Genomic DNA, 19688 nt, shown 5'->3' on the forward strand with positions numbered 1-19688 from the left:
TTTTCATTTTAATGGACTTATGTTTACTTTAGTTTTAAATTATGTCTTCTGAGGGGAATTGTAGGTAATTTTTGTCATTTAAATCTCTTTTTCTGTAATAATAAATATACCTATAGATGGTCACCTTGACCTTTTACTCATTAATTACATAAAATGACAAGGCTGGTAATATATTTCATCATTAAATTGAAGAGCAATAAATGGTGAAATTAAAAAAATGATTCTTATTAGACAGCTTTATTTTAATATTTTTTTTTATTAAAATAAAGCTCAAATATTTAAATGTTGCCTGAAAATACACCATTGGTCTTTAGGTGAAGATGAACTTGCAATATAATGTAATATTCACAAATGTAATCTTTGACAAGCAGGACTATGCACATTGCTTACTTATGTATTGAACTACTATTCCTAGGGGACTGCTCCGGTGGCCTAGTGGTTAGAGCGTCCGCCTCGGATGCGGGAGGTCGTGGGTTCGATCCCCGGCCAAGTCATACCAAAGACTTACAAAAACGGTACTAACAGCTGCCTCGCTTGGCGCTCAGCATTAAGAGGTTAGTGTTAGGACTGGTCGGCCCGGTGTCAGGATAATGTGACTGGGTGGGACATCATGCTACATGTCTGCGGCATGATGCCCCAGTGCTAGACATCACTATAAACTGCCACATTGCAGACATCGTAGCGATATGACTGAAAAATTGTTAAAGCTACGTTAAAAATCTAAATCACACACACACTATTCCTAGGGCTGTCAAGAAAATCAAGGGTGAATATAGGACACACGGTACAAATGGTATGGAAAAATTGGAACCAGCCTGGAAATGAGTGAACCTTAAATAGAGTATAATGGGTTTGTCTGGCCAGGATTGGTTAATAATGTAAGTTGTGTTGTAGGAAAAAGAATCTTTTGAGAGCTTATCCTAGTTGTAAATGAAAACAAAATAGAGACTTTGTTTTACTGATGGAATTTCAGTCCTTTAACAATCTTGAGTTTGGAACACTCATTAGTAAAATTAGCACCTGGCTCTTTGGTGCGGAATTGAAAGCACATGTTTCAATCACATGCAGGTCCAGAAAATGCCGCAGCTCATTTTCTTTCCTCTACACAGAAGCTGACATCCAGGTTTCATCTATACTAATAAACATAGGTTTGATCATGAGCACTCAAAAATTTTAAGTTATTGAATTTTTAATATCATTGTGTTTGCATAGGTTTACTATGGGAACTGAATTAGTACTATGAGTCCTTCAGACTCAGAATGATCACTTGAGTAAACCAGTCATGAAATCATATGACTTATACTTTGTCTGTTATATTACTGTCTCAATGAAGAAATCACAATTTATTAAATTGTGTCATATAAAAGCCTCCAACAATGCAAAATTCAGAGTGTGACTTCATGTCCGGTGACCTTTTGTCCTGCATATCTCTCATAACAGTTAAATTCTGTCTGTGACTTTTTGTCTGGTGGCCTTCAGTGTAGGAGGAAATTAAAAGTACACATGAAAGAATTAACCAGTTAACAAAGCATAAAAATGCTACAGAAAACTAAAACTAAATGTTCCACACATCAGGGCTAGACAATCAATCACCAACAAACACATAATTAACAAAGAGTGTGTTTCACTTAGCATATACTTAATACATGATAGTGTCATTACCTTTTTTCTATTCAAAGACCTGATCTCCATTACAAAGCTATTTTACAGATGATGAGTCAGTATTTTTGGCCAGATGTAGGCCATGAAATCCAATGATTCGCTTTTAATCATTTTATATTTTAAAATTGGTTATACACATCTACTAGGACATTATCAAACTTAATGTGGATATAAATTTATTCTTCAGTATTTTACATACATTAGTACTTATGTAGTTTCAACAGTTATATGAAACAAACCATGCTAGCAATAAGTCCTTTTGTCATTACTTAGTATTGGCATCATTTAACATGAATAATTGCTTATAAGACCCAGATCAATGTGACAGTATATCTGGGTCTATGCAGTTTGTTATCATATTGCCAGTGTATGCATATGAAGGCTAGGAAAAAAACAAAGGATAGTTGTCTCTTCAGAATTTACCTCCCTTTGGGTATTATCCACATAATAGTCCTTTTTTTCCGTTGTCAGCATTGTATTTATTTTTCTTCTAAATGCAAGAACATGGCATTCCCAAGAATAGCAAAAGTGATTTAATTGACTAATGAAATGATATAATGTCATGTTTTGCATAACATTAACAGTTTAATTTGCTAATTGAGACACCTCCCACACTGGCAACTGTATACCAAGAGGTGTGCATTGATGTGTTTTATAGATACAACAGTTTTGATGTGAATCATTGCAGAAAGTATGTCTCAATAAATTTTTTAATAATTTTCACATCTACGTAGTTTGAAGTGCAACAGAAAACAATGATGCATTTTAAGTTCTTGTTTGGTGAAGAACTCATGGAGTGACTTGTGATAGTCTTTTCAGTACAGACACAAGGTTCCAAAAATATGCAACTATTAGATAACAGACAACGACTTCAGTGGCCTAAGTGGTTAGAGCATCTTCCTTGAATGCAGGAGGTTGTGGGTTTGAACCTCAGTTGAGTCATACCACGACTTATAAAAATGGTACATCTACTAGCTGCAGTCTTGCTTGGTGCACTCAGTATTAGAGGTTTAAGTGTTAGTATGGGAGGGCCGGTACGTGTCAAGATAATGTGACTAGTTGGGACATTATGCTATTTGTCTCCGGCATCAGATACGGGTGCTAAGACATCACTGTAAACTGCCACACAGCAGTCAATATGGTGATATGACTGGAAAATCGTTAAAGCTACTTTAAAAATCCAAATCATTCACACAGCATATTTAGTTGAGTCTGACAGTATAGTAGAGTATTTTGTAAATGGTGTAGTTCTGTCTGTTCCTACATATGGACACATGCCACACAGTTTAAGGAAGTGATGTTACGCCTAATGCCCTCAATGTAAAATGCCTGGGGCAAATATAAGTCTAGACTAAAGCAGGAGATAAATGGTCACACCAGTTTGACTTGTGCATCAGAAAGTAAAGGTACCATAGGTCAAAGTCTGACATGATGACCAAGCAACCTATCATTTCAACTTCATTCAGCCAAACAATTGGTGGTGCATGTTTGTGTGTGTGTGTGTGTGTGTGTCTGAGGAGTTAAAAAGCTATCATGTATGCAGTGGGTAATAATGAATCATATTATTACTGTGTTCATATATATATATATATATATATATATATATATATATATATATATATATATATATATATATATATAAGCATCCCATTTGTCTGTTTTTCTTTCTATGTTTCCTGCTTGCTAAACAAGAGCTCATGAGTTTGAAACCCACATTTTTTCTATTTTATTGTATAATTATGTTCAAACTGTATTTTAAACTCACATCACAATTTATTCTAGTGTTTTATAATAATTTTTTTTAATTTTTTTATAATGTTCAAACTTTCTTTTATCACTCCCATTCCAGGATGGACAGACTGGCTGCCAAACTAGTGAAAGCATGTTTGAACCTTTTAATACATTTTTTTGGTGTATTTTTATGTTCTAACTTTCTTTTAACCTTGCTCATCCTAATTTTAACTTTTTTAAATAATAACTTTATTTTTAATTCACATGCTAGGATGGGCAATTAACATTGTTACAAATAGTTGTAAAAGTAACAATGAATTACAAGAAATAAACATTAGAATTCTATTTTAAAATATTGTCAAAGCACACAAAAAGGAGGGCACAGAAATACAAAAGTAGTTAATTTCTCTGGTAACTTCTGTCTTTTTTCTGTACACATGCTATGATTTCAATGCTTGTTACAAAGGCTTATTCCAAGTGTGCGACAGACATATAGAGAACATTTGAGATCTTTATAAATTTAGCTATATCTGAATACAAATCTAAAGTAACACAGGCATTATGTATTTTGATGATTTTACCATATTGTCTCATTAGTACTGACCGTTTTTCCTTTTTTTAAGACGAGGATTATTAGGTATTAGGTAAAGTTTTCTGCAAAAGAAACAAGGTAGATACGCATTGATTTACATGCACGTGTTTATTCAAGTCATTTTTACGGATGGTGAGTCATCTTGATTGCCAAATGTAGACCATGCAGTCATATGCTGCATTTTTAATCATTTTAAATGGTCATATGCGACAGTTTAGTCATTTTAAATGGTCATGTGCGACAGTTTAATCATTTTATATAAGATCGTTCTTGCTTATCTACTAGGACATTAAACTTATTGTGCATATAAATAGATCAGTATTTTACATACCATAGTATTTATGGTAATTTCAGCAGTCTTATGGAACATATAGGCGTCATATAGCATTTATAATCGCTTATAAGATTGTTCCAACTGCAGACTGCAAAGACCCACTATGTGCTGGCAGATCTGGGTCTGTGCAGTTTGTTAGAAGTAATCATTAGAACAAACAACATAAACCCTGATGAGTAGGTGCATTATGCTGTAGCAGATCAGGATCTTTGTTGTTTGCAGTTTGACTCAACTTATAAACGTGTATATATGGTAGCTTTCAGCATATGATTGAAGTGTTGGTAATTTGTTCCATCCATCTGTATAACTTTGATGTCTATATTCCTTTCCTATTTAGATGTGAACAGATTATAGGGCTGCCATAGTTTTGACTCTACAGGCATGTGTGAAAAAGATGTCACTCTTAAAAGAAAAGATAACTCAGTTGAAAACTTTGCACAAATGTCTTGTCTCCAGTGTCAGTATATCTGTTCAAACAGAAAGGCAGACAAGTATCAGAATGCAGCCGGTATTCGTATTTGTAAAAGAAAACTCCAACGGATTATAATCAGAGTTCTTTATCTGCAAGCAGATGGCTCGGGTGGACTAGTGGTTAGAACATATGCCTTGGATGCAGGAGGTAATGGGTTCGAACCCCAACTGAGTCATACCAAAGACTTATAAAAATGGTACTAACAGCTGCCTCATTAGGCACTCAGCATTAAGATGTCTGCAGTTGGACAGTTTATAGTGATGTCTAGCACTGGGGCATCATGCCGCAGACATGTAGCATGATGTCCCACCCATTGTCACAGTCACATTTAATAATCCTGACACCAGGCCACCAGTCCCAACAGTAAAAAAATTCAGTTTTGTCAAAATCTTGAAACATGTGACACATGCAAATGTCTAAAACTATCATGGTCGGCAAGGAAAACTATTTACTTATCTTTTGATAAATTTAGTCTTTAGAACAGGACTATGATAGCATTTGACCCCAAATAATTTATAATTTCAAAGTTTCTATAATTATACAGCTTAGGATGAATTATCAGCCAACTCGTACAGGACCGAGAAACATATGCAGATCCAATTATGGTCTGCACATATCTGGGTTAGAAATAAACATGAAATTAGAAATAAACATGAAATTAGGAGCATATGAAATTTTTGCTATCTGCTTTTTAATCTGGTTGTGAAGTGGCAAAAGTACTACTGGGAATTATTTTACTTCTCAGAATTCTAGGAATTAAGAGCATAAACAGGTATAATCAATTTTGCTACTCCAGATTTCAAACTTGGACAACTGATTGTTAGGAATAAAACACATCACGCAAACTGAAAATATTGTGCATATATATACTCAGCTTGTGTGACTTGCGGTGGAACGTTCATCAGGATATTCCTAACAAACAGTAGCTATCGCTAAATTGCATGCATCATGTGTGCTGATATATGCAAGCTACTTGAACATTCATATCAGGCGTGCACATTGAAGGCACAGCTAGTACTTTCTCTGTAATGAACTTAGCCTTAATGAAATATTATCAAAAGAGTAGTATTTCAACCAGTCAGCCCCATAACCTAATTTTTTATAACATGAGCGTTACATTCATTTATGCAGACCTTTTCCTGACCTGTTTGCTCATAGAAGATCACTTGGAAGCATATGACTCTGGTTGAACCAGACAAATGAGACAGCAGATTTCAATCCATGTATGTTCTTTGGGTGGACATCTTACAATGCACCAATCAGTACAGTACAGACTATCTGAAAACAAGACTGCTCTGGTGGCCAAATGATTAGAGCATCTGCCTCAGTTGCAGGACATCACAGGTTTGAACCCCAACCTAGTCATACTAAAGACTTGTACAAATTATACTAACACTGCTGCCTCGCTAGGCACTGAAGACAGCACTAAGAGGTTAGTGTTAGGACTGGTCAGCCTGGTGTCAGAATAATGTGACTGGGTGAGATATTATACTATATGTCTGTGGCATTATGCCCCAGTACTAGACAACACTATAAACTGCCACACCGCAGACATCATAGTGATATGACTGAAAATTTGTTGAAGCAATATAAAAAATCTAGATCACACACATCTGAAAACGAATTGGTCAGTCCAGGCTGCAAATCTCAATAAGGAAGCATGGCTAGATTGCTTTTTGACTAGACTTACAGGTTCTATTTAATCAGTAAAGTTTATATTCCTCCACTTGTCATAGTTAATCACCTTCACTTCTTTTCCAAAACACATTCAGCACTTGTCTCAGAATAGCGGCAAAGCTTCAGTGATTTCTCACTTAGCTTTTTTGGTCAATAAAGGAAGCTTCCATTTTGTGAGAGGGGTTGTCATCTAAAATGCTTAAACTTAAAGCATGTTGAAATTAAACTGCAATTGGAACAACATCATAACAAATATCAAAATGTGACTTGTAAACCGAGGTATTCAGTATCCATTTAATAAATGACTAACATCAACCTTACCAGATGTTTTTACAAATATTAAAAGATACTTTTACTTGTTTCAGTGTATTTGGTGGAAAATATTGTGGAATTTCAGGACTCTTCTTTCTCTGTCTGTCTGTCTGTCTGTCCCTCCCTCTCTCTTTCTGTATCACTCTTTCCCTCCCCTTCTTTCTGTCTCTCTCTCTCTTCCTCCCCCTCTCTCTCTCTCTCTTCTTCCCTCTCTTTCTGTCTGTCTGTCTCTCTCTCCCCCTCTTTCTCACTATCTCTCTGCATATTATTTAAATTTGTTATCAAGGGTGTTTTAAGCTTTATACTTTGAAAGCCTTTCTTTTATCGTGAATAAAGCATCATGATGTTTTTTTCCAACCTAAAATATTGGTTGGTTTTGTGCTTTTTTAAAAACCTTTGAACAGGTTGGTGACATCCATAGTCTGTACTGCTTTCAGTACTTCCAAATGCTATCATGATTCATTACTGCTGCCACTTTACAAAAATATCCATTAATTTAAATTGACTGGAAAATGGCTAAAATTGGTTCCTTTGAACTGAACATAAATTTCTTTGTAGCTAGAAGGACTTGTAAAATGATAAATGTACTAGTCCAGCTGAATCTTCACTAGTCCTTTCCACAAAACAAGGTTTACAGCACCTTTATTTCTTAAATATCACCATCATTCATCATCCAGAAGGACAAATCTTGCTTTAGAAAACCACCAACTGTATAGTCACTACAAGTTCATAAGAAAAAGAATAACTGATGGAGTGGAAATTAACTGTTAAAACGAGCAAGTACAAGGCAAGAGTGAATTATAAGGCATTTATCTTTTTCTCCTATAAAGTTATTTTGGTTTTTTGTATGATGGGGCCTTATAAATCTTTAAACTCCATTATGTAACAATCATAATTATGTATCATAAACTCACAAATGAATGATATGATGCAGTACCTGTCACTTTACCGTGATAGCTAGTTTGAAGATACCACAACCCAGGTAAGATATTTCTGACACTTGGGGTGGGGTGTGGAAAGCACAATAGATAACAAAGAGTACAAAACAACCCAATTTTTTATAAACTAAATGTTCATTCATGATTGCTGATCCTTTAAAAACAAAATGGTTAATCATAGTCATGATTTTTATAGCCATGGCACTACAATGGATGTTTGACTAGTACATAATTCTGTTTTACAGGAATCAACTTTACCTTATGAATATAACAGAAGCAGTAAAAATTTAATGAATCTCATTTTGAAATATGAGAAGTAAAATCCCAATTGTTCTTGGGTATTTAAACATTTAGACAACTGGGGCATCATTATACACTAATTAAGTCTTGAATCAGTTTTCCTTGATTGTTATAGGATTTATATAAACTATAAAGCTCTGCAATACTTAAATGTTCAACTACACTGTAATAATACTTATGTTAAGCTCGTGGGCTTCTGCATTTACCTGCATACCCACCCCTTGAATGTTTGGACAAAAAAATTGTGCCGTATATAATTATATCACTTTGATCTTGCCTTTACCCCACTCCCACAACAATTTCTGCCAATGCCCATGGTTGAGTACTGCCTTGGAAACAACATATACAAAATTAGCTATTCAGCTTAGATTATGTGATATTTTCAGGAAATAACGGGGATTTATTTGTGCAATGATGTCTCCAAATAAATCTGCTGAATAACACCTGTTTGCTTCGTCACACTGTTAAAAAAAACCTAAAAGCTTTATGTAAATAAATATTTTAATTTCTGTTTAGGTTACAGTCTGCTTTCTGCAAAATTTAAATATTCCTAATTGGTCAAAAGATCTCCATGATAGGTCAGACAAAAATAAAATGATGCAATGACAGCTGCATGGCACCAATAGAGTACCCTTCAAGCACTGATGTAATAATAGCGACATTCCACTTTCATGTTGAATAGCTGAGCTACACTCATCACTTGGAACTAATCTATAATTAGGACAAAAACATCATTAGAATAATGTATCTGCAAACATCAGATTAATATTATAGGAGGTGTATGTACTTGAATAGGCAAGACCCCAGGAAGAACCACTAATTTTTTACCCAGTTATTTAGTAGCAGAATGGCTTAAAAAGGGAAACATAGCACTGGGGGTCTTCTTTTATAAAACTTCTTGGTAGCAGAAATGTTCTTCCAGATTTTTACACCAGGTAGAAAAATTATAAAACATAAAGTACGTTTTATGTCAGCCCATACAACTGTCTGTACATCCATCCATCAATCCATTTTCAATTCTGCACAATAACTTGAGTTATCCTCATCTATACTTTCAACATTTTGTGGATGGGTTGCACTCGAGTTTTCCATCAACTACAATTACCAGATTTTGTGGCCTAGTTGCACTTGAATTATCCATCATGCACTGTTAACAAGATTTTGTGCATGGCTTGCACTTGGGTTAAGAAAGAAGCTAATTAATCTTGGCATCAAAGGCAAGTTCATTGTGTCTGAAACAAGATAAATGGTTTCCTTACAGTAACATTTGTTCTTCGTGACAGACCTTAATCAAACTTCATGGATGGCTTGCACTTTGGGCAAAGAAAAGCATGTAGAGTAAGATTCAGTAGGTCAGTTGCTGGGTCACTGACTTAAACAAGATAAATGGTTTCAAGACCAATATTTTACTTCTTGACCAAGAATCTTAACAAATGTTTGCATATGTCTGTCTCATAGAATAAGGTGTATGCATGTTGATTTTCGGGTCAGAGAGGCAAAAGTCACTGTCATTATGCAAAAGCCAGTTTTCTTCTTTCAATCGCACAAGTTTTACTTTAAGCATGTGCTTGCACTTGAGGTACAGAAGAGACCTTTTGATCTGGGGATCAAACTTGCTGGGGTTCTTATGACTGAAGAAAAATGGCTTTTGCAGAATGACTTAATTTGTTGTAAAATAAATTCCTGGATGTCTGTATGACTTGCACTTAAGGTTAAAAGAAAATCCTGTCTTGGGTCTAAGTTAAGGTATAAGATCAGAGTCATGGTTAGCCAAATGGGTAAATAATGAATTCTGCACAGTAAGTTTAGTTGAAGGCAATGCATCTTGACCAAATGTCATTATTACACATTTGGTCAGTAATCTACAGAGTCAGCCATGCCCATGTGTTGAATAGGCCTAATTTGCCATGCCCATGTGTTGAATAGGCCTAATTTGCCATGCCCATGTGTTGAATAGGCCTAATTTACCATGCCCATGTGTTGAATAGGCCTAATTTACCATGCCTGTGTGTTGAATAGGCCTAATTTGCCATGCCCATGTATTGAATAGGCCTAATTTGCCATCCCAAATGTTGAATAGGCCTAATTTGCCATCCCAAATGTTGTATGAGGTGACAGTTGAAGGCAGAGACCATGGTGGCTCACTGAGTAGTGTGGAGGACTCACAACCGAAAAGGTGCTGGTTTGAATCCTTCCATTGGGTCAGGCTGGGTCAGCATCTGTGGTGTCCTCCAATTGCCGCAGTATAAGATAGCCTACTTGTGTTGATGTGCTGTAAAAAATCAAATTAAATCTTATTTTGCACTGCCTTATTCCTACACAAACAACCCTTGCCCATAAGTTTAACATGTATCACTATCACCATTGCATTTTAAATTTTTCTATTTAATATTGGAACAATTTTTATTCTCAGGATTAAAGGTTATAACTTATGGTTGTTGCTAATTTTATTCCATCTTCATCAGAACACCACCAACCTTGCATTCATGAGAATTATAATGGACTTGTCTTATGAAATAAAAAAACAATAATGTTTTGAGAATTTTCATGCCAATCAATTCTCATTACATTAACACAGTGTTCCAGTATTGTGAAAATAAAATGTTCATTTGGAATTTTCATCTTTAGAACAAAATATTACTTGTTGAATGAAGATATGCATTATATTTACATTTTATTCTGAAATTGATGTAATTATTGACTGCTTTATTTCAAACACACAATCCCCCCCCACATCTTAAATTACACACCACCACCCCAGCTCCCATCTTAAATTACACAACTAATGAGTCAACTGAGAAGAACTGACTGTTGAGTCGGACAGTATAGTTCTGTCTTTTCCTACATATGGACACATACCACACAATTCAATGAAATGATATGCCTAATGTCCTCAAGGTAAAATGCCATGGGGCAAAAATATATACATGAGGTTTTGATTAGTCTAAAGCAGGAGATGAACTGTCACACCTGTCTGACTAAGTGTGCATTCAAACAGTAAAGGCACCATAGGTCAAAGTCTAACATGCTGACCAAGCAACCTATCGTTTCAACTTTCAACTTCAATCAGCCAAGCTAAGGTGGTGGTGGTGGTGGTTGTGTGTGTGAGTGTGAGGAATTAAAAAGCTTACATGTATGCAATATGTAATAATGAATCCTATTAGTATGACTTGTCTGTTTTTCTTTCTGTGTTTCCTGCTTGCCAAACAAGAGGTCACAAGTTTGAAACCCCAATTTGTTCTATTTTGTTTCTATATTTATTTTAATTTCACATCCCAATTTATTCAGTTTTTTTAATACTTTTTTATTTTTATACTGAAACATTCTTTCATCGCTCCCATTCTAGGATGGGCAGCATGGCTGCTAGACAAGTGGAAGCAAGTTTAAACTTCTTAAAAACTTTTTTTGTATTTTTATGTTGAAACTTTCTTTTAAACTTGCTCATCCTAAATTTTGTTCTTTAATACTTTATTTTTAATTCTCATCCTAGGACAATGTGTGTGTGGGATTTGGATTTTTAACGTAGCTTTAATAATTTTTCAGTCATATCGCTACTTTGTCTGCAGTGTGGCAGTTTATGAAGGACTTGTCTTATGAAATAAAAAAAGAATGTGTTGAGAAATTTCATGCCAGTCAATTCTTATTACATTAACACTGTTTCAGCATTGTGAAAATAAGATGTTTGTTCAGAATTTTCATCTTTAGAACAAAATATTGTTCAGCAGTGATTTCTCCATATTGTATGTACATTTAATATATATTGGATGAAGATATGCATTATATTTACATTTTATTCTGAAATTGATGTAAATTGACTGGTTCATTTCAAACACCCCAACTCGTATCTTAAATTACACACAAACCCACCTACCCCACTCCCATCTTAGATTACACAACCAATGAATTGAATTGAGAAGAACTGACATTAGCACTTGCCGTACCATCGTAACCTTTTCCTCAGATCTGGATTCAACAAGTAAGAGTCTATGCAAAATTGAGTTGGCTGGTGTTTTTACGTCAACAACTAAGAGTCTATGAAAAAACTGAGTTGGTTGGTATTTTTACATCAAAGCAACACATGTTGATTATTTACTGCTGAGGGCATCAGAGTAAAGAGCTTGCCCAAGGACACACAATGGTAGCAGATACTGACTGATCCTAGGGTAGGATTCAAACCATCACCCTTTCTGTTTTGAATCCAGCACACCAACCACTGAGCCTCCACAGCTCCTATTCACTTGACATTAGAGACCGCTCTGGTGGCCTAGTGGTTAGAGTGTCCGCCTCGGATGCGGGAGGTTGTGGGGTCACACCAAAGACTTACAGAAATGGTACTAACAGCTGCCTTGCTTGGCGCTCAGCATTAAGAGGTTAGTGTTAGGACTGGTTGGCCTGCAGGTGTCAGGATAATGTGACTGGATGGAACATCATGCTACATGTCTGCAGCATGATGTCTCAGTGCTAAATATCACTATAAACTGTCACACTGCAGACATCGTAGCGATATGACTGAAAAATTGTCAAAGCTATGTTAAAAATTTAAATCACACACACACACACACTTGACTTCAAAAGTAAACTGAACAGGTTAGTCAGATGTATTGTATGTTTGATGGCAGTTCAGAATCTATGATGTTTGCTTTGGGTCAGGGTTTATCAACAAGATTAAAAGGTGTCCCACAACTTACGACTAAAGAAACCCAGTGTATCCTAGAACATACAATGCACCAAAAAAAATGGCTTTTTTATGGTGTCCCAACATATATGGTAAATACAGTACAAAGGTCATTTGCCTTAAAATGGACTGGTTTTGGTTATACTGGTAGATAATGAAAGCGAAGTAAATACTTTAAGAACATTTTAAACTTTGCATTGTTACCCAAAATAAACACAAAAGCATAGGACTTTGCAATAGAATGATATATGGGGTTGGACCAATTTTAACTTTGCACTTAACACAAAATGACATCCTTGCCTGCCATCTAGTGAATGATGAATATGTGTGTGTGTGTTTTGAGTTTTAATGTAGCTTTAAAATTTGTTGTCTGCAATGTGGCAGCTTAAAGTGATGTCTGGCACTGGGACATCTTGCTGCAGACATGTAGCATGATATCCCACCCAGTCACATTATCCTGACACCAGGCCGACCAGTCCTAACACTAACCTCTTAATGCTGAGCGCCTAGCAAGCCAGCTGTTTGGACCATTTTTGTAAGTCTTTGGTATGACTTGGCTGGGGTTCAAACCCATATCTGACCTAGATGCTCTAACCTTTAAACCATCAGTGCAGTCTGTGGAATATATAAAATGGGGTACTATAAATATATTTTCATTGGCAGTTGCTTCCCTTCATCCTGTGTTGAACAAGGAACAGCATCTACTGGTGGACTTGGGTGAGTTCGATCTAAGTTTGACATGATCATTGGAGTTAGAGATGATTATGCAGATGATGATGCCTAAACAAAAAATATAAATGGAATTTTGGTATTGGAGTATGATTCACATTTCATTACCATTACTTAATACTTTTTCTTGTGTAAAAGTAACCAAAAATGTAAGAATTGTCCCTTCAGCAAGGTAGTGATTGGCAAAAGCCATTGACTAGTCAGCGTGGAACACACCACTAGCCACACTGAGTGTGTGGCCCATGGAGGGGGATTATCGCCATAATTCTGTGTGAGTATCTTATAATCTTCCTTGATGCATGGTGTATCCTGGGGCGAGGCAGTTTACTTCAATTGGCTCGGTGTTAAATAACCTATATGCATTGCTGTGCCGTAATGCACCAGACCCAAAAAATCCTAAGTCAGTTATACTGGCCACCATGGATAGTCTATCATGTGCTGGAAAATGGCTTTAAGCCCACCACAAGAACAACAGCTACCAAGATACTGATGAGTAGTAGGGTTCTGACTACTGGAGTATTGTTATTGTGTTTGTTATGGGTTTGAATGCCATTTTTCAGGACAAAATAGGCTATACGTGGTGGCCAGTATAAATGGTGGTGGATTCTTAGAACCCAGGAAAACCATGGAAAAAACATCAATCAACAAGAGGCTTCAAGCAAGCTTTCTCACATGTCCACATTTGCAGAGCCCGAGACTCGAAGCCAGGGGTCTGTTGGAGCAAAGCATATAATTAATATTGCAGTGGGCCAACAGAAAAAATTCTGACTCGTAACTGTGTATATTTGAGGTTAGTTGACCATACATCTTTTGGGTTACTTTTGTGCAGTGTGCAAGATGTATTTTATGCAGGTCAGCACAGTCTGATCACATTAAAATGCAGGTTAATTTAATCTGTTGTTCTGTTAAACTTAATTAATCAAGTGCATATAAAGAAAAAGAATTTTAAAAAAATATACCATCATCTTGTTTTTAATGGATATCCATCCATGTCTCTGTTGATGCTTCCAATGGCCAAAGTTACTAAAGGTGATAAAAACTGAAAGATGGCAGTGGATATTCCATTATAAAACTATGTACATGCATCTGGAAATGAAACCATTCAATGTTTGTTCCAATGTAAAATCTTTCATGACTGATAATATGGCATATTTTCAAGGTTAAAGTTGCAAGGAAATTTCAGTTCTTTTAGGTTGAATTCATTAATATGTAGGTTTTTAGGAGTAATCAGTAGAACAAACAACATAGACCCTGATCTGCAGGCATATTATGCTAGAGCAGATCTGAATCTTTGTTGTTTGTAGTTTGACAACTTGTGAGTACGCATGATATTTAATGATAGTGACGTGACACCAATCAGTAGTGTTTGTTTTGTAGATATTTCCTAATTTTGTGAGTGGCTAGATTTTTATGTTTGAGAAGAGTACTTTGTGTTTACAGAGCCAATATTTTTATGTTTGAGAAGAGTACTTTGTGTTTACAGAGCCAAGATTTTTATGTTTGAGAAGAGTAGTTTGTGTTTACAGAGCCAAGATTTTTATGTTTGAGAAGAGTACTTTGTGTTTACAGAGCCAAGATTTTTATGTTTGAGAAGAGTAGTTTGTGTTTACAGAGCCAAGATTTTTATGTTTGAGAAGAGTACTTTGTGTTTACAGAGCCAGGATTTTTATGTTTGAGAAGAGTACTTTGTGTTTACAGAGCCAAGATTTTTATGTTTAAGAAGAGTACTTTGTGTTTACAGAGCCAAGATTTTTATGTTTGGGAAGAGTACTTTGTGTTTACAGAGCCAAAATTTTTTTGTTTAAGAAGAGTACTTTGTGTTTACAGAGCCAAGATTTTTGTTTGAGAAGAGCAGTTTGTTTACAGAGCCAATATTTTTATGTTTGAGAAGAGTACTTTGTGTTTACAGAGCCAAGATTTTTATGTTTGAGAAGAGCACTTTGTGTTTACAGAGCCAAGATTTTTATGTTTGAGAAGGGTACTTTGTGTTTGCAGAGCCAAGATTATTGTGTTTGAGAAAAGTACTTTGTGTTTACAGAGCCAAGATTTTTATGTTTGAGAAGGGTACTTGTGTTTACAGAACCAAGATTTTCACTGCTAACGTTAGAGCAATGATGGCTGCAGTGAACAACATTTTTGTGACTAGACTTTTAGTTGTACGATTTCTTGTCCCAGAAGACTTTGAGATATAAGAAGGATTTAAGTTCGTAGTAAACTTAATAGCTTTGAGTGTTATATTTTCTCACAGACTTATCCATATTACTGTTTTATGTCTGAGTCTCAGATTTGATTGATTTTAGTATATATCATCAACTGCCATGTCATTTTTATTGGTTTTCATCTTTGACATATTGTTTCTTAAATTTTCAGACTCTTCATTCGCCACTGTAACAATTTCAGTTTTTAAGATTTTAATGTCTTCCATTATTGACAAGAGAATTTCAGGCTCCATTGCAATAGAACCATATATTTTTTTCTTTCTGTTAACAAATTATCTTCACATTCAAATGCTTCACTTTTATCCTTCATTTTATTATTTTCCTCTTCAGTGATTAGGAAGCAATTCAATGACTGGCTCAAGTTGCATTTTATGCGTTAGTTTACTTTTTTGGGAAATTCCGATTTTATCTTGATATTTGAAAGTTGTTCAGCAGGCTTGTTGATCATTTTTTGTTTTCAAAAATCATGTTCTTTTGATTGTTGGGTCTTAAATTCTGCAGTTTCATGATGCAGTAATTTATTCATCTTCATTATGTTCACATCACTGCCCTTATAGCATAGAAGCATTTTCTAATGGGTCTTCCAGACAGTTGGTTTCAGTTTGGAACATTTTTGCCATTCTGATTACCTTGTCAGTTGAAGTTTGAATTTCAGATGATTTATCAGGTTTGAAATTGTTTCCTTGTAAACTAAATCATCAATGCATGCTTTGCATTTGATTGACTTATTCATCAGTGTACAGTGGCACAACAGTGCATGAAAGACACAATAGTGCTGAAGCAAAAGTCAATCAACGGAGGGTCAGATCAGGATTTGAACCCATAACCCACTGCTTGTTAGTCCAGCATGCTGAACAATGAAGCTCCCTAAGATGGGCAAAGGAAGACTACTACGGACAGACACCCACCCTCATGTATTTTGACTAGGGATCTTGAAACCAGAACAGATACGACATGCAAAGGGAGCATGTATACTACTGAATTGTCTAGTTGTAGTGGTTTATTTTGGTTTATACTGATGATCCGTACTTTCTTTCTGCAGGAGCAACAACAGAGCCCTGACTCTGCCCATCCCTTCATGTCCAGCCTTGGCCTGAAGAAAGACAAGACTTGCCTGGTCTGTGGTGACCGCGCCCTCGGTTACAACTTCAATGCTGTCTCTTGTGAGTCATGCAAGGCTTTCTTTAGACGCAATGCTCACAAGGTAAGAATACACAGCAAGAACTGTTCATCCCTATACAGTAGGGCTTTTTTATTTTCCCACAATTAACAATTTGTACTTAATTTTCTGTTGCAACACCATGAATTTGGTCAGGACATGTAGTGTTACTAGTTCTTTTTTATCTGTCTGCCCAGTTTGCATTCAGTTAAATGAATTAAATTAATTGCAATTAAATTCGGTAGATTTATTTATACTTTTATGTGTATGTCACAATTGGATTTTCAGGTGATTATAACAATTATAACATTTTTAAACACATTATTAAACTTTTGAGAGTTTGACTTTTTGCTTGCAGTAATGACACGCTTCTTCCACAAGCACCCATCTAGAATTTTAACTTGAAGTTTATGTCAAACACTTTTCACTGGATACTTGATTTTCTTCTCATAATTTTCTCACATATTTGTATGTTTAAATACATTATCTTGTATCCTAATATATATGACATTGATATTTCCTGTTTGCTGTATCTTCCTGGAGTACATGTTTACATTTGCATGGAATGGTTCTTGTCAAGGTTTAACAACTTTGATTTCACAAGACCATATGAGTTTATGATATGGTCCTGCATTGAGTGTCTGTCTGTAACTTTAATGCTGTCTTGTTGTAGTAGGTGTTTACATTTGTTTGGAAGGGTTTATCTTCCTTAGGTTTCATCTCGCCTTAAGGCCAAATAAGCATATGGATCTAAACAGGCCTTAAGGCTAAATAAGCATATTGGTCTCAACAGGCCTTAAGGACAAATAAACTTATGGGTCTCACCAGGCCTTAAGACCAAATAAGCATATGGGTCTCAACAGGCCTTAAAGGCCAAATAAGCTCATGGTATGGCCCTGTATTAAACATCCATCAGTAATTGCTATTTTAAACTCCTTCACAAAAACCAACAGACCAGTTTTGATCAAATTACGTCATATAGCGTCCTTAGCAAGGAAGGGCTATCAGATTTGTACATGTAAGGAAGGGCTTTCAAATTATGTCATATAGTATCCTGTAAGGAAGGGCTTTCAAATTTGTGCAGATTAATTTCAAGCTGTGCATATGAACATGTACTCTGTGCAGTATACAGATTTATTCAGCCTTTAAAGTAGAAATGTATAAATATTTAAGCAATTGTCGCAACGTGTATTTTGTCGTAACTGTTGACATATCTGAATTGTTCAGGTTAACATGAATGATTGTTAATTTAAATTTGATTGTCACATTTCGCCCCATAACAAGCATTGTGTCGATGTTTGAACCTGGCATAAAGGAAGTTTTACAAATTCATGTTTATAATGCAGGCTATCGAGAAGACCCTAAATAGCCGATTCTCAGTATTGTTCAATTGTAGATGTCAATTTAGTTCGGCAAATAATGGCTGATCATAGTAATGAAGGCAATTTATTTTTTAAGTCAGGAAGTATATCAGATTATATGAGCTGGGAAAGTATTAAAGGATATTACAGTGAGCGATTTTGAACCCCTCAAAAATGGCGTTAAATTCGAATCTGATGTACTTGCTGGATGCCCCAAAACAGATGGCCTGACAGTCAACCCTCATTTCATCAGTATTTCGAGATTAAATGTAGAAAAGGCAGACAGTCAAGCTGAATGAAATTCCAAACAATTTAAAAGTAGAGTGCACTTTTCATTTCTTTTCTAGTCATAATTAACCCAGCGGGAAACAAAACTATATAGCCTTAATAAAAAGATTATGATAAAGCTAATAAATAAGAATCTAAAATTGAAATGAAAAAGTAAAGATGTTTATTTTATTAAAATACCTCTGTTTGAACAAGTAGACTATGGTATTAATGGACTTAAATTCCTAATGCAGCATTATGGAATTGTAAATGTAGCATAGTCAGTAGACTATGGCATTAATGCACTTAAAATCCTAATACAGCATTACGGAATTGTAAATGTAGCATAGTTTGTAGACTATGGCATTAATGGACTTAAATTCCTAATACAGCATTATGGCATTGTACATCTAGCATAGTCAGTAGACTATGGCATTAATGGACTTAAATTCCTAATACAACATTACGGAATTGTAAATGTAGCATAGTCAGTAGACTATGGCATTAATGCACTTAAATTCCATTACAGCATTACGGAATTGTAAATGTAGCATAGTTTGTAGACTATGGCATTAATGGACTTAAATTCCTAATACAGCATTATGGAATTGTACATCTAGCATAGTCAGTAGACTATGGCATTAATGGACTTGAAATCCTAATAAAGCATTACGGAATTGTAAATGTAGCATAGTTTGTAGACTATGGCATTAATGGACTACGATCTACAATAAGGTTTGTATGGAAAAGATGAAGCTCAAGTTCCAAGCATCTTAAAAGTATCCATCCTGAACCTCCTCTGTAGAATTTTTCAAGGACCTTTCCATAAGTTGTAACAGATTTTTTCATGAATTATTTCCTTGTGTTTTGGCCGCAAGATTAAACAGGCACGATATAATGAAGCCATGGCTAGGATGTATAGATGGTACAAAGTCATCTTTGGTTGCATAGGTAGACATGGTACACCCTATAGTGAGAAAAATGTCAATCTTGAATCCAGATGGCAGTTCCATCTTACCCACGTTTGACACATTTCCTGAATGTGTAATTGATAGAAGTTTAATATAGCATCTCTGTTTGGCTCATACATGCTAGCACATCCCATGGTACATGTACATGCATTTCACTCTCTTGACACAAGTTGCCTTAGTTGATTCATGATAAGCACACAGGTGCTCAGGCGAGCTTGATGGTTAATAAAAAAAAACAATCATCTGAAGGAAAAAAATTATACAGAGTGACAAAAGTACCTTAGATTAC

The 19688-nt window shown here is 35.4% G+C and overlaps 1 protein-coding gene across 1 annotated transcript in view; it reads left to right on the forward strand.

The window, feature by feature from the left end:
* The window catches only part of LOC149794269 (vitamin D3 receptor-like), a 152436-nt gene that overhangs the window by 97056 nt on the left and 35692 nt on the right, over window positions 1-19688 (forward strand). The window contains exon 2 of the mRNA XM_089968417.1: window positions 16684-16845. Coding sequence (XP_089824543.1) covers window positions 16684-16845 — 162 coding nt within the window. The remainder of the gene's footprint in view (window positions 1-16683; window positions 16846-19688) is intronic.

The sequence above is a fragment of the Sinohyriopsis cumingii genome, chromosome 8 (assembly GCF_028554795.1).
Source record: "Sinohyriopsis cumingii isolate HCF-2022 chromosome 8, ASM2855479v2, whole genome shotgun sequence".
NCBI classification, from domain to species: Eukaryota; Metazoa; Mollusca; class Bivalvia; order Unionida; family Unionidae; genus Sinohyriopsis; species Sinohyriopsis cumingii.